Source organism: Pseudophryne corroboree, chromosome 6, assembly GCF_028390025.1.
Source record: "Pseudophryne corroboree isolate aPseCor3 chromosome 6, aPseCor3.hap2, whole genome shotgun sequence".
Lineage (NCBI taxonomy): Eukaryota > Metazoa > Chordata > Amphibia > Anura > Myobatrachidae > Pseudophryne > Pseudophryne corroboree.
The window spans coordinates 505,256,795-505,270,390 of NC_086449.1; the positions used below are offsets into that span (position 1 = coordinate 505,256,795).

General features: G+C 39.0%; 1 protein-coding gene across 11 annotated transcripts in view; it reads right to left on the reverse strand.

Moving 5' to 3' along the window:
• Positions 1-13,596, reverse strand: part of NAV3 (neuron navigator 3) — a 1,127,960-nt gene that overhangs the window by 104,783 nt on the left and 1,009,581 nt on the right. For all 11 annotated transcript variants that reach the window (XM_063927407.1, XM_063927402.1, XM_063927399.1 and 8 more), the window contains 3 exons: positions 11,452-11,475; positions 7,419-7,496; positions 3,044-3,127 (listed from right to left, as the gene is read on the reverse strand). In XM_063927407.1, the coding sequence (XP_063783477.1) occupies positions 3,044-3,127; positions 7,419-7,496; positions 11,452-11,475 (186 nt within the window). The remainder of the gene's footprint in view (positions 1-3,043; positions 3,128-7,418; positions 7,497-11,451; positions 11,476-13,596) is intronic.

The window sequence follows — 13,596 nt, forward strand, 5'->3', positions numbered from 1 at the left end:
TTACTTTGTGTATTAAACAAAGTTTGTGTAAATTGAGCCATCAAAAAACAAAGGTTTCACTATCTCACTCTCACTCAAAAAAGTCCGTATTTCGGAATATTCCGTATTTCGGAATATTTGGATATGGGATACTCAACCTGTATAAACCTGTTCTTGTTTACAGTATGTTACTGTGGGTACTTAGATTTTACTAGACTATAGCCTCATTTTATAAGGAGCACAGTGCATGCGAGTGATTGCTTTTTGGAGCCTGGCATACTGTCTCTATACACTGATGGACCGCTTGGGAATCCTTTCCAGGATCTGCTGGTTCACTTGCTAGACTCTGCACCGATCTTGCATTGACAGTAATCAGCTGATAACTCAGATGAGGAATCACCTGCTTGGATAATTTACCCCTCATTGAAAGGGATTATAACAATGCACTAAAGACTCCAACACCAGTGACTGACAGGTATCTACCTACATATGATCAGGTTTGGACTGGTTCACAGCGGTACAGGGGAGACCACCAGTGGGCCTCATTGCCTGGGGGCCCACCTCCTGCTCTAAGGATCAGGTTCCAGACTGTGCACTTCAATTATACATTATACATATGTTACCTTATACTGGACTATGGTGTATTTTCTACAGTGCATTGCTGTTATTAATCTGGTACATTATCATGCATGCAGCAGCTGAATTTACTGTATATATTTATGAAGGGGCCCAGACATTGCACTCTCTAATGGTTAGTCAAACCAATGAGGTGGCAGGCCACAACCCCTCTGCAGACTGGCCACACCCCTAAACATGGGCCCCTACCACTGCATTCCTCCGGTGGGCCCTACATTCCCCAGTCCGCACTGCATATGATATATATTCCACTAGTACTATGTGGCAAATGCAACTGCTTATTTGAGAAACAATATGTACAGTGACAATTTAAAGTTGCAATTAAAACCTTCTATATCGCCACTATAAAAATCTATAGTGACTTCATTATCCTCATTAATGACACTGGTCACGTTTATTCCCATTTTATTGTTTTAGATGGAAGAACTGTGTGTTTATGAATTCATGATGTATATTAAATTGATTTTTTTTTTTTACTCTTTCTGTATGCTTGATTAATGATCTTATGCACACCATTGGTGAGTTTCTCCCCATCTGCATTATTTATATTATACTTACTGTAGGTCTGCATCAGTGACAGCACTAGGGTTGTTTCCTATGCACGTAACACCAGAGAGTGACTGCATCACTGTGGTGCTATGTAATATTGTTGTGCCTTTTGATGACAGAATTTGCCATAATATTGTGAGATGTATATAATGGGCATAGTAATCTAGGTGATATAGATCTATATGGTGGATATAGGAAATGGATGTGTTAGACATGAAGATGTATTGCATGTGCTGAACTTTGAGTAATTATGTGATGAGTATCTCGTACACAAATATTCCTGCATTAATATTAATTATGCAGTAAGTACGTATACCACATATGGCATGTGTATTCCAGCTTGGAAAGTCTGACACTGCTCAGCCTATCTATAGCAGTGTGTCGCCAAGTCTTCCAACGTATAGGGAATTTAATAAACACCTTCTTATATTGCAGTCGATATTTCTCAGTGATTCAAGTGTATGTTTCTTGTGACCTTGAACAATTCATATTGTCTCTCTGTCCCCAAGGCACAACGATTAGATCTCAAAATAAAACACTGCCATGTACGTATAATTAAAAGAACACCAACCTGGATTGGAGAACTAGAGTCACTAGTAAATGTGCACAGGGAAAACAAGCACAACACAAATGTTACTCCATAGTCAATCACACACTATGGGGTCTATTCAAATGAAGTCGGAACTGCTGTCTAGTCGGAACGATGGCAGTTTCCGACTTTTTTCGGTCGAATCATGATTTGACCTATTCAATGGGGCTGCCGTTTTGCTGACTTGTTGGAAAACACGTGGATCGGCGGATTAGCCGCGGATCCACGTGTTTAGTCGGATTTGCGGCCAAATCTGACAAGTTCTAGTCCCGTTTTCGACAATGTCAATCCGACTTTAAAAAAAGTCAGATTGGCATTGTCGAAAAAGGGCAAAACCAGTCGGATTTTCCCGCAAATACAATACTGCATTGTTGGATCCTCTCCGTCGGAGAGGATCTGACATGCATTGAATAGACCCCTATGAGCGTGTTGTCCATGTATTGTGCGCTCTGGATGAACTAAGTCCTCCAGCGACAGCGCCAAGCTTTCTGACTTTGGCTTCATTTGCTGAGACAGTGGGCAGAAATTATTTTAAGCTCAGTTAGGCAAAAAAACGGCACTTACACATTCTATGTGTACAGAACTGTACAATATTGTATGTGTTCTATATTAAAGTCAAAAAAATTTAATATTAAGACCCTCATATCTGCACTGGTCTCAGCAGATTTAGCATAAGACACAGCTTACTGTACAAAGCCAGTCTTCACAAATTAGTAAAACATGCAGCTAATATTCAGTAAGTTACTGTAGATATAAATATTTTGGATTTAGAAACCAGCAGATAATTAAGCAAGCCAATGAACAGTGCATCCATATGGATCCAAAAAATAAATACAGTAGAAAATATACAGATGTAGCCACGCTCATCCAGCCTGCAACTTGCCGCGGTTTGATGCACGCTCACTCCACTGTGTGCGTGCGTCTAATTCGCACCCACGATCCATAGACTTTAATGGAGCCAATCGTGGGTGCGACTAGTTGCAGCTCAGCCTAGTAAGTCACACCTGCGGCAAGTGTGCCCGTGCAGCCGTGTCACAGGCTGGATGGGCGTGGCTACATTTGTACAAAGGCCCTTATTGCGGTGGTGCTCTGTCATACTTGTTAAACACATAATAAATTATAAAGAAGAACGTACAACAATTGAAAAACAAAAATGTATGTTACCAGAAAGAGTCATGGGTCACAGCAGTGTCATTTTAATATAGCTTAGAAAACCTTCCATTATATAAACTTTTATTACTGCATAAGCTTTAAAATCTGCAGATGTGTTTAAGTCTTTTCTAAACTCACCTTTTGTTCAGCTGTCATTGTTAAGCTTTGTAGCCGTCCAGTCATATTTCCTAAGCTCTTTTCAAAAGCTGCCACCAAATGAGACTGGAAATACAGCAAAAGAGAAAATCATCAGAATTGCCATAAGCGCATGAACCGGTACTTGGTACATTTGTTGAGATAAGTCACAAGCCTTTCCTTTCTATTGTCAACAATTTCAATCATATAAAATTACCAATAAAATAAAACCTGTTTGGAAGGATATAATGTTATCATTCAAGCTTGATACTTGTAATCATAGAAACCAAAAGAAAACAACTAGAACTATTCAACGAAATAAAAGAGAAACAAGATCACTGCTTAAATTAAAAATTTCAAAGATTTTTTTTTGAAACAAAGCAAAAAAAAAAGGATAAAATGAGAGGACACTAAAAAATAATAATAAATAAAAATACAAACTATTTCATTAGATAAACGTAGTGTTTACAATAACATATTTTTTTTAAAAACATGGCACGGATAGATTATTACAAAGATACTGTAATATGAGCAAATAACATTTCTTTTTGGTATAGTATTTTTTTTTTTTTTTTTTTTTAGTGTATCTCCTCCTAGGGGAATAAAATCTTATTCTGTTATTTACAGTAACTGGATCAAAATCTACCTACGATAGACATATATACAGGAACATCTGTATCTGTGCCTGTCTGGTTTTATGGTTTTACATTAAAAGTTCATTGTTTAGTTAATTAAAATATCCTTACTTTGTTTTACAAAGTAGTTTAGTCATTATATATATATATATATATATATATATATATATATATATATATATATATAAAATACCAGTTTCCTTACAATAATGGATTATGCACCTGATGACAAAGCATGTGAGCTTTGAAACATTGTGAATAAACAGCATCTCTTCACCTTTATTCAAGACCGGATGAGTGCCGCCTCTCCTTTGCCCTAAGGAAACTGGTATGATATACAATTATTTCCAGGAAGGCACCCCAGCATTCCAGCAAGAACCCATAGTGCCACTTCTACATGATTGCATATATATATATATATATATATATATTTATATATATATATATATAACGGAGAAGATTGGTCAGGCGGCACTCAGCAGACTGAAGTCTGATTATTCAAACTGACATGACGTTTATTTGACTCATAGCTGACATGTTTCGGAGCCGCAACTCCGTCCTCAGGGCCTTTTTTTTTTCGACGTTTCGGGGAATTAAACCCCTTTCTCACATCTTGACAAAGGGGTTTAATTCCCCGAAACGTTGATGGATACCACATTGATGTCTTAAATACAACTTATTTTTCTACAAGACCCCGAGTGCCGCAGATTTTTTGTTTTTTATATATATATATATATATATATATATATATATATATATGATAATAGTGAGATTGGCACCTTGGGATTCAATCAGTACCAAACTAGTATTTACACCCACAGGAGGATTTTATACAAAGGTGAAATGTAACCTTTAGCCAAGATTAATAATATACAATGTGTTCCTCTGATACAATTTATTAAAAGTCATAAAAGATAAAATACATGTCCATAATCACACAAAGCTTTTTTGAAGTAATTTCTTCCAAATGTTGATACAACTTTGAGAATCACCACATATATTGATATACACAGATGTTTCTTTACAATCTCCTCCTTATAAGAGGTCACAACAAAAAGACAAGAGAACTCAACGAGTTTCGTCTCTGCTGAGACTTCATCAGGGGTACATCTATAATCATAGCATATGATTTTTAGGACTAATATTTTCCATGAAGTGCTATTTTAAAGCTTGCACATAATATTAAGATGTTTCAAGCCTACTTTTGTAAACTAACAAATGTATAATTCACTGTAAGGTTTAATTAGATTTACTGACCTCATTTAGGGGTTAAACACTAATTATAATGCACCAATCGGGCACAAGGGGAAGTAATGTCACTAACCATTCTCCTTTATAAGGAAGTCCTGTGCTCTTATTTAGCAATACACAGTCTGGGTATCAGTTGACAGTCCACTGAATGGTAAGAAATTTTACTAATATTAAATTATTATTTTCTTTGAGGCTATAGCCTATGCTTATTGTTGCTCTATATGGCAGCACTCTGATTATGACTTAATTTGCTTATTATGAAGTATGGATTTTAATTATGTTATTGGAGGGCTTTTTGCATATATATTATTGCTATTGGATTTCCCTATTTATCACCATTGAACTTGTTTGTACATCAATCATTATGGTTGGATAACTTAAGTATAAATTAATTGGTTTCTTTTTATACACATTAAACAAAAACAATTGGTGCACGGATGCCCTTAATTTTGATTCCTTATAACTAGGCTAATTAATAGTCTTTATGTTTAGACACTAATCTATTCAACTAATAAATTTACCAGGTTGAATACTCTTGAAAGTATCCCTAAAAAAACTTGATATCAGAGCATTACACGTCACCTTTTGATCTACCAGGTATGTGCCCTCTCATATGGCCGACCCAGGATCAGTGCAATGTCTCTATTATGAATTTATGAAATTGATTAATTTCATTCAACAAATAGGCCTTGTGGATTACAAATGCAAATCTATTGTGCCTTTTTGATTGACGAAAGTTTCCAAGAACTCCAACATATGCTGTTTAAATTAATTTAAGGAGGGTAGTTACCCACAAATTAAGGTATGTTTCCTTTCAAAGATTGATCCTTTGTGTATTGACCACTCCTCCTTCTTTCTTCCTTTACTTTGGACTCACTGTTCCATTTAATCATTGTTCCTTTAGCCTTTGCTATGATGTGCATCTGTTTTTATAAATGTACTGTATTAACCAATGTGGCTTTGTGAGCAAATGTCCTAAAAATCATATTCTATGATTATAGATGTACCCCTGATGAAGTCTCAGCAGAGACGAAACGCGTTGGGTTCTCTTTTTGTTGTGACCTCTTATGAGGAGATTGTAAAGAAACATCTGTCCATCTGTACATCAATATATGTGGTGATTCTCAAAGTTGTATCAATATTTGGAAGAAATTACTTCAAAAAAGCTTTGTGAGATTATGGACATGTATTTTATCTTTTATGAATTTTAATAAATTGTATCAGAGGAACACATTGTATATTATTAATCTTAGCTAAAGGTTCCATTTAACATTTTTGTAAAATCCCCCTGTGGGTGTAAATACTAGTCGGGTACTGATTGAATCCCAAGGCGCCAATCTCACTATTACCATATGTTTCTTGTCTTTTGGGTTCTGTCTAACAGAGAACTCAGTGAGATAAGTCAGCCTAGCAATTTCTCTTTAAAACCAAGGTATAGGCACTCCCCACTGTATCATCAGTATCTCCTACTATTCTGCAGCTGCACACTACATAAATCTGCTTAGCTAAAGTGGTCACTGCTACGAACTACAACTATCTTACATGTTGTTAGAATTACTTGGTGTGCTACATAGAAACAAATAGCTCACATGTTAAATGTAAAACTATGGTACATAAGGTTGTGAGTTTGAGACCCCTGCATGGCATGCACAGCATTGCAGGCCTGATTCAAAGGTAGACAAAGCTGCAACCACGACTGTATCTTTTGACACAGCCACTGCACATCTATAAACTAATGCTGCGGCCGATGGTGTTCCCACTGAGATGTCCACCAGCAGCAGCGCTAATCCACTGCTGTGCGTATTAAGACGCACCATCGAAGAGTGCATCAGCCTTATGGAGGCACAGATTATCTGTCTGGACCTTGCTCACCCATGTGTCAGTGCAAATGCACCTTCAAACACAGTAGCTGACAATGACACACCCAGGTCCGGCTAGCCACCCCCGTTATTACCCAGAAACATGATGCCCACCAAATTGCTGTGACCTGAAAAGTTCACATACAGTAAAGTGAGAATTCAAAAGTAGCCTATGATTGTCCTAAGGCTGCGTGAACTTGAGTATTACCTCACTGTATCTCCTCCACTGACTTTCATAGGGAAACAGAAGAAAGAAAGCAACTGGTTCTCCATAGGGAGATGCCAGTATACAGTACATGGATACAGAGTGTTGAAGATGCTCGACTACAGTTCCGTGAGTGTGTCCCCATAGAATTCTATCATATCTCCTAGAGTTTCTGTGTGTATCCTCCATTGATGCCACAAACAGAACGGACAACAAATACAGCTAAATAAAGCATGTAAACAATATAATTATACTGTCCATGTTTCAGCCATCACATAGCTACAGTATGTGACCGTTGTTAGGCAGAGGTAACATGCAATTATATTTGTTTTTTATTTAAAGATACTGCAACGTAGTTATGTAAGCAATAATCTGATAAACATGCAATGAACATACACAAGGCAAGTTCTGCAGAGCCTCTTACTCACATTTGCAGAAAGTTGGGAAGTCAGAGTCGCAACTTTTTCTTGTGACGCTATCAGCTCACGACGCAATTTTTGTATCTGCTATATAATAAGCACAGAACAAACTTCAATATGTAAACAACTTTTTAGAATTTATTTCAATTAAGAGATGATATAAACAATTAAATAAACCAATACTTCGGATATACTGTACAATAGATACGGTGCATCCGAAAAGTATTCACATCGCTTCACTTTTTCCACATTATGTTATGTTACAGCCTTATTCCAAAATGGAATAAATTCATTATTCCCCTCAAAATTCTACACACAATACCATAATGACAACGTGAAAAAAGTTTTTTGGAGATTTTTGCAAATTTATTAAAAATAAAAAATAAATCACATATACATAAGTATTCACAGCCTTTGCTCAATACTTTGCTGATGTAATTTCGGCAGCAACTACAGCCTCCAATCTTTTTGAATATGATCCCACAAGCTTGGCACACCTATCTTTGTCCAGTTTTGCCAATTCCTCTTTGCAGCACCTCTCAAGCTCCATCAGGTTGGATGGGAAGGGTCGGTGCACAGCCATTTTCAGATCTCTCCAGAGATGTTCATTCGGATTCAAGTCTGGGCTCTGGCTGGGCCACTCAAGGACATTCACAGAGTTGTCCAGAAGCAACTACTTTGATATCTTGGCTGTGTGCTTAAGGTCGTTGTCCTGCTAAAAGATGAACCGTCGCCCCAGTCTGAGGTCGAGAGCACCCTGGAGTAGGTTTTCATCCAGAATGTCTCTGTACATTGTTGCATTCATCTTTCCCTCTATCCTGACTAGTCTCCCAGTTTCGGCTGCTGAAAAACATCCCCACAGCATGATGCTGCCACCACCATGCTTCACTGTAGGGATGGTATTGGCCTGGTGATGAGCGGTGCCTGGTTTCCTCCAAACATGATGTCTGGCATTCACGTGAAAGAATTTAATCTTTGTCTCATCAGACCAGAGAATTTTGTTTCTCATGGTCTGAGAGTCCTTCAGGTGTATTTTGGCAAACTCCAGGTGGGCTGCCATATGCTTTTTACTAAGGAGTGGCTTCCGTCTGGCCACTCTATCATACCGGCCTGATTGGTGGATTACTGCAGAGATGGTTGTCCTTCTGTAAGGTTCTCCTCTCTCCACAGAGGAATGCTGTAGCTCTGACAGAGTGACCATCGGGTTCTTGGTCACCTCCCTGACTAGGGCCCATCTCCCTCGATCACTCAGTTTAGACAGCCGGCCAGCTCTAGGAAGAGTCCTGGTGGTTCCGAACTTCTTCCATTTACGGATGATGGAGGCCACTGTGCTCATTGGAACCTTCAAAGCAGCAGATATTTTTCTATACCCTTCCCCAGATTTATGCCTCCACACAATCCTATCTCGGAGGTCTACAGACAATACCTTTGACTTCATGCTTGGTTTGTGCTCAGAAATGCACTGTCAAGTGTGAGACCTTATATAAACAGGTGTGTGCCTTTCCAAATCATGTCCAATTAACTGAATTTACCACAGGTAGACTCCAATTAAGTAAATGTGATTTCTTAGTATTTTATTTTTAATAAATTTGCCAAAATCACAAAAAAACTTTTTTCACGTTGTCATGATGGGGTATTGGGGGACATTCCGAGTTGTTCGCTCGCAAGCTGCTTTTAGCAGCTTTGCACACGCTAAGCCGCCGCCTACTGGGAGAGAATCTTAGCTTATCAAAATTGCGAACGAAAGATTCGCAATATTGCGAAAAGACTTCTCTGTGCAGTTTCTGAGTAGCTCGAGACTTACTCTGCCAGTGCGATCAGTTCAGTGCTTGTCGTTCCTGGTTTGACGTCACAAACACACCCAGCGTTCGCCCAGACACTCCTCCGTTTCTCCAGCCACTCCCGCGTTTTTCCCAGAAACTGTAGCGTTTTTTCACACACTCCCATAAAACGGGCAGTTTCCGCCCAGAAACACCCACTTCCTGACAATCACATTACGATCACCAGAACGAAGAAAAAACCTCGTAAAGCCGTGAGTAAAATACCTAACTGCATAGCAAATTTACTTGGCGCAGTCGCACTGCGGACATTGCGCATGCGCATTAGCAACTAATCGCTCCGTTGCGAGAAAAAAATAACGAGCGAACAACTCGGAATGACCCCCATTGTGTGTAGAATTTTGAGGAAAAAAATGAATTTATTCCATTTTGGAATAAGACTGTAACATAACAAAATGTGGAAAAAGTGAAGCACTGTGAATACTTTCTGAATGCACTGTACTGACAAGGAGAGAACATGTATTTTTCATTGTAGAACAGTATATACTGAACACAGTAGATTACGTGCACAGCACATTTTATTAGGGTGTGCAGTGCCAGGAGGGGTGTGTCTAGCACTGCCTATTGCGTGTGTCTAGCACTATTTTACAAATAGTGCAAGTGCGAGAGCATAAGAATGCAAGGAGCGCTGATTGGGATGGTTAAATGGGATCGACTCTAACTACGAGGGTTAATCAGAGATGGATGAAGATCTTGCTTCCCGCAGCAAGATCTGTGTCCATCTACTCACATGCTGGGGGCAGCCCAGCATGGGTGTGGCACAACCCCATGATGCAAATGCAATTAATTGCGGATGCATCGACTTAAGGTTATCCCCTGCCAGCGCTGGCAGGCGGTCCAGTGGCATTTTATTATCGGAGCAGCTGCATGTGATGTCATGCAGCCACCCTGAAAACGCTCATGGCATGCCCCGTTTTACCTGCAAAGCTGCATCAATGCCCCCTCCCGACGGCCAAAGAAGAAGGGTCGCGCAAGCACACTGCCGCCGGTGCGCATGGTTGCACAAAGTCCCACGCCTCCGGCAACTCGCAGGCTATTACATTTAGCTCTATACGTTTTCACAGACTCTGTAGCAGGTAAGTCCATTACTGAGTGATGATGAGTTAAATGTAAGATGTGGATGGGCTGTAGGATCAATAAGGCTGCTGCTCTGCTGCCATAATGTGATTTGATGCTTCTCCACAAAAAACCATTGTGCCTGCTCCATTTTGGAGGCCCTTATAAATAATATATAGCCCCCAACTTTTTTTAGTTCATAAAAACACTTACAGATAAACACATTGCAGTTCTTCATTTTCTCCACCAGAAAATAAAGGTTGCACATACAGTATTTTCATACAGTAAATTCCGGACAATTCAATAACCAGACAAAACACTCAGATTACAGTAAAACACAGACAATAATTATCTCATAGTTCAGGGCACAGAGAAATGATGTCACGGATGGATGTAAAGTCTACTCTACCTATGCTGCTCTCTGGATGGGGAGCCCTACGAAGTGATGCCTCTAACATTAGCAGACTTGTTATATAACATCTCCCAGCAAGATTGCTTCCATAGGTTTTGAGGATATAAAATGTCATTCACAAAATGAGTGGAAGATAGGAATCTGGCAATTACCAGACAGGTCATTTCTCATATTAGAAAAGTAATAAAGTCACCAAGACAGGATAAAACTGGCCTTCTTAAAACTAGAAATGGAAAAATCAATTTCCTGTCCATGATAAAAGCTTTAGCAAGTTGGAAAAAGGTGGTGACCTTATTCTGACATTTCTACCTTAACTATCTAGAATGAGCAGACTTTCAAGATGATGGACCCGTGGAAGGGAGATTAAGGCAAATAAATGTAATTTGATGTCTTCGATTCACAGATAAGGAATGTTGACAAGAGTGCATGTGTAATTGGGTCTACTATAGATTTCAGTGGCAATGCAACTTGATCAAATATGAATTTGTGTTGGAATTGATGCAATTTGTAAATAAAATGAGCCGTGGTAGCTTTCTAAGTGCTTATATATGCAGTATATAGTTCTAAATTAAAAAAATAAATAAATCACTCAACTACATTGGATATGCAACTGCTGATGTTTCTCTTCCTCAGGCCTTTGTTTCTCCCCACAGTTTGGCATTTGCAATTTTCAACTGTTATATCACACCCTCTGCATAAATTTATCTGTACATATTTATATCAAAATGTTCATTACCTCTGAATGTGCCTTTTCTTCAGCCTAGGGGAAAAAATGGCATATATTATGTATGTAAGTTATTTAAGCACATTAAATCTATTATATATCAGGCTTAGTGTCCATCTAGCGCAAGTCAAGTAGAGAGCTGGAGGAAGGCCCCACCCCTTAACTCCCAGCTCTCACTGGCTGCCTTTACAGACATAACATTTAACGAATGTTGAGCAGAATTCGGACAACAAGAGAAAGAGAGACAGGGAAGGAGGGGGATGCAGAGGAAGAAGAGACAGGGCAGGAAGAGAGACATGGGAGAGGGTAAGACAGAGGAGGGAGATAGAAAGGAGATGGGGATAAAGATTGGAAAGTAGGTGAAAAGAGAGAAAAATAGAAATCAACGCATCCCTGGCCAAATAGCTAGCGGCCTGGTGAATGACAGGTCCAAAATACTGTCATTAAAAAAATTGGATGTGTTCAAAAAGTAAACATTGTATCCTGCAAGAAAAATAAAACTCCCTAATACTGTAAATAATGTATATAAAAAAAATACATTATTATAATCACAATGGCTAGCAATTCCTTGAGTTTTGCACTTTTGTCAGAGATTAGCATCTTATTCATATTGTAGCACATACAAAGGGGGTAATTCAGATCTGATCGCAGCAGCAAATTTGTTAGCTAATGGGCAAGACCATGTGCACTGCAGGGGGGGGGGGTCAGATATAGCATATGCAGAGAGAGTTAGATTTGGGTGGGGTGTATTCAAACTGAAATCTAAATTACAGTGTAAAAATAAAGCAGGCTGTAGTTACCCTGCACAGAAACAATATAACCCACCCAAATCTAATTCTCTCTGCAAATGTTATATCTGCCACACCTGCACTGCACATGGTTTTGCCCATTTGCTAACAAATTTGCTGCTGCGATCAGATCTGAATTAGGCCCAAACTCACCTTGTGTCCAAGGAACTAAGAATTAGTATTTTTATGAAGGGGAATTTGTATAAAGTCACAGGTTAAGCACAACAATGTGGGGCGGGGCTCACTTGTATCGGTTCTCATTCTTTTGCCAATCTACTGATATACAATGATAGTCATTTATAAAACTATTCAAAGAAGATGTCTATTCTTTATAAAAATGATAACCTGAATGTAGTTGATTCACTGCTGACATCTACTGACCACAGTGATGATAAACAGATTTTATTAAACACCCAATACTGTGCATGCTATAAATTGCTAGAGAGCAATAGAGGTAAAATTAAAGATCAAATGTTGGCTAATTGCACAGCACTTCAACAGCCATATTTCCATAACAACGCCAGAGCTTGGTGATAAAGCTGTACATGTGTAAGGAATACTGTATTTACTGTACCTGTGACTGTTGGCATCAAAGGCATTTTTTTCAGTTGCAAATAAGCCTAAAAGCAGTATACTGTATATTTGAAATATACATTAAAGGTGAGGCTGCATATAGTGATATTTTATTTGTACAGGGTGATTCAAAAGTCGCAGTACACCCTTTTGTTTCAAAAACTGTGCAGGAAATAAGGAAACTGAATACTCCAGTAAGGTATGGGTGAGGTGGGCTATCTTTTAGGGTATGTACCGAACATGGGCGCCATCTTGAATCTAAGTCAGTTTTTTTCAAATGGAAAGGGGGTCGTGTAACATGTCAGACAACATCAGAATTTGCTGAAAAGTTTATTCAGTGCTTAAAGTGGTCCTAGAAAGGTGATGGAACTCCCCCCCTCCCCCACCCCACGCTAGTGAAATAAAAGGGATTGCGCGTGTCGCAAAAGGGGGGCGTGGACTCAAAAAGAAATAGGTGTGGTCAGTATCCCCAATTAAAATTACGCCGTACAGTAGCACAATTTTATTCACTTTAACCACATATTAGTGTCCCTTATTCATGTTATGACACATATTAGTGCCCATTATACACAAAGCCCACAGTAGTAGCACCCCAAATACACAAAATGCCCACAGCAGTAGTGCCCCTTATGCAATACCCACTGTAGTGGTAGTGCCCGCAGTTGTAGTGCCCCTTATGTAGAGCCCATAGTATTGGTGCCCCTTATTCAGTGCCCCCAGTAGTAGTGCCCCTTATGTCCCCAGGAGTGATGCCCCTGATTAAGTGCACCCTATTCAATGCTCTCATTAGTATTGC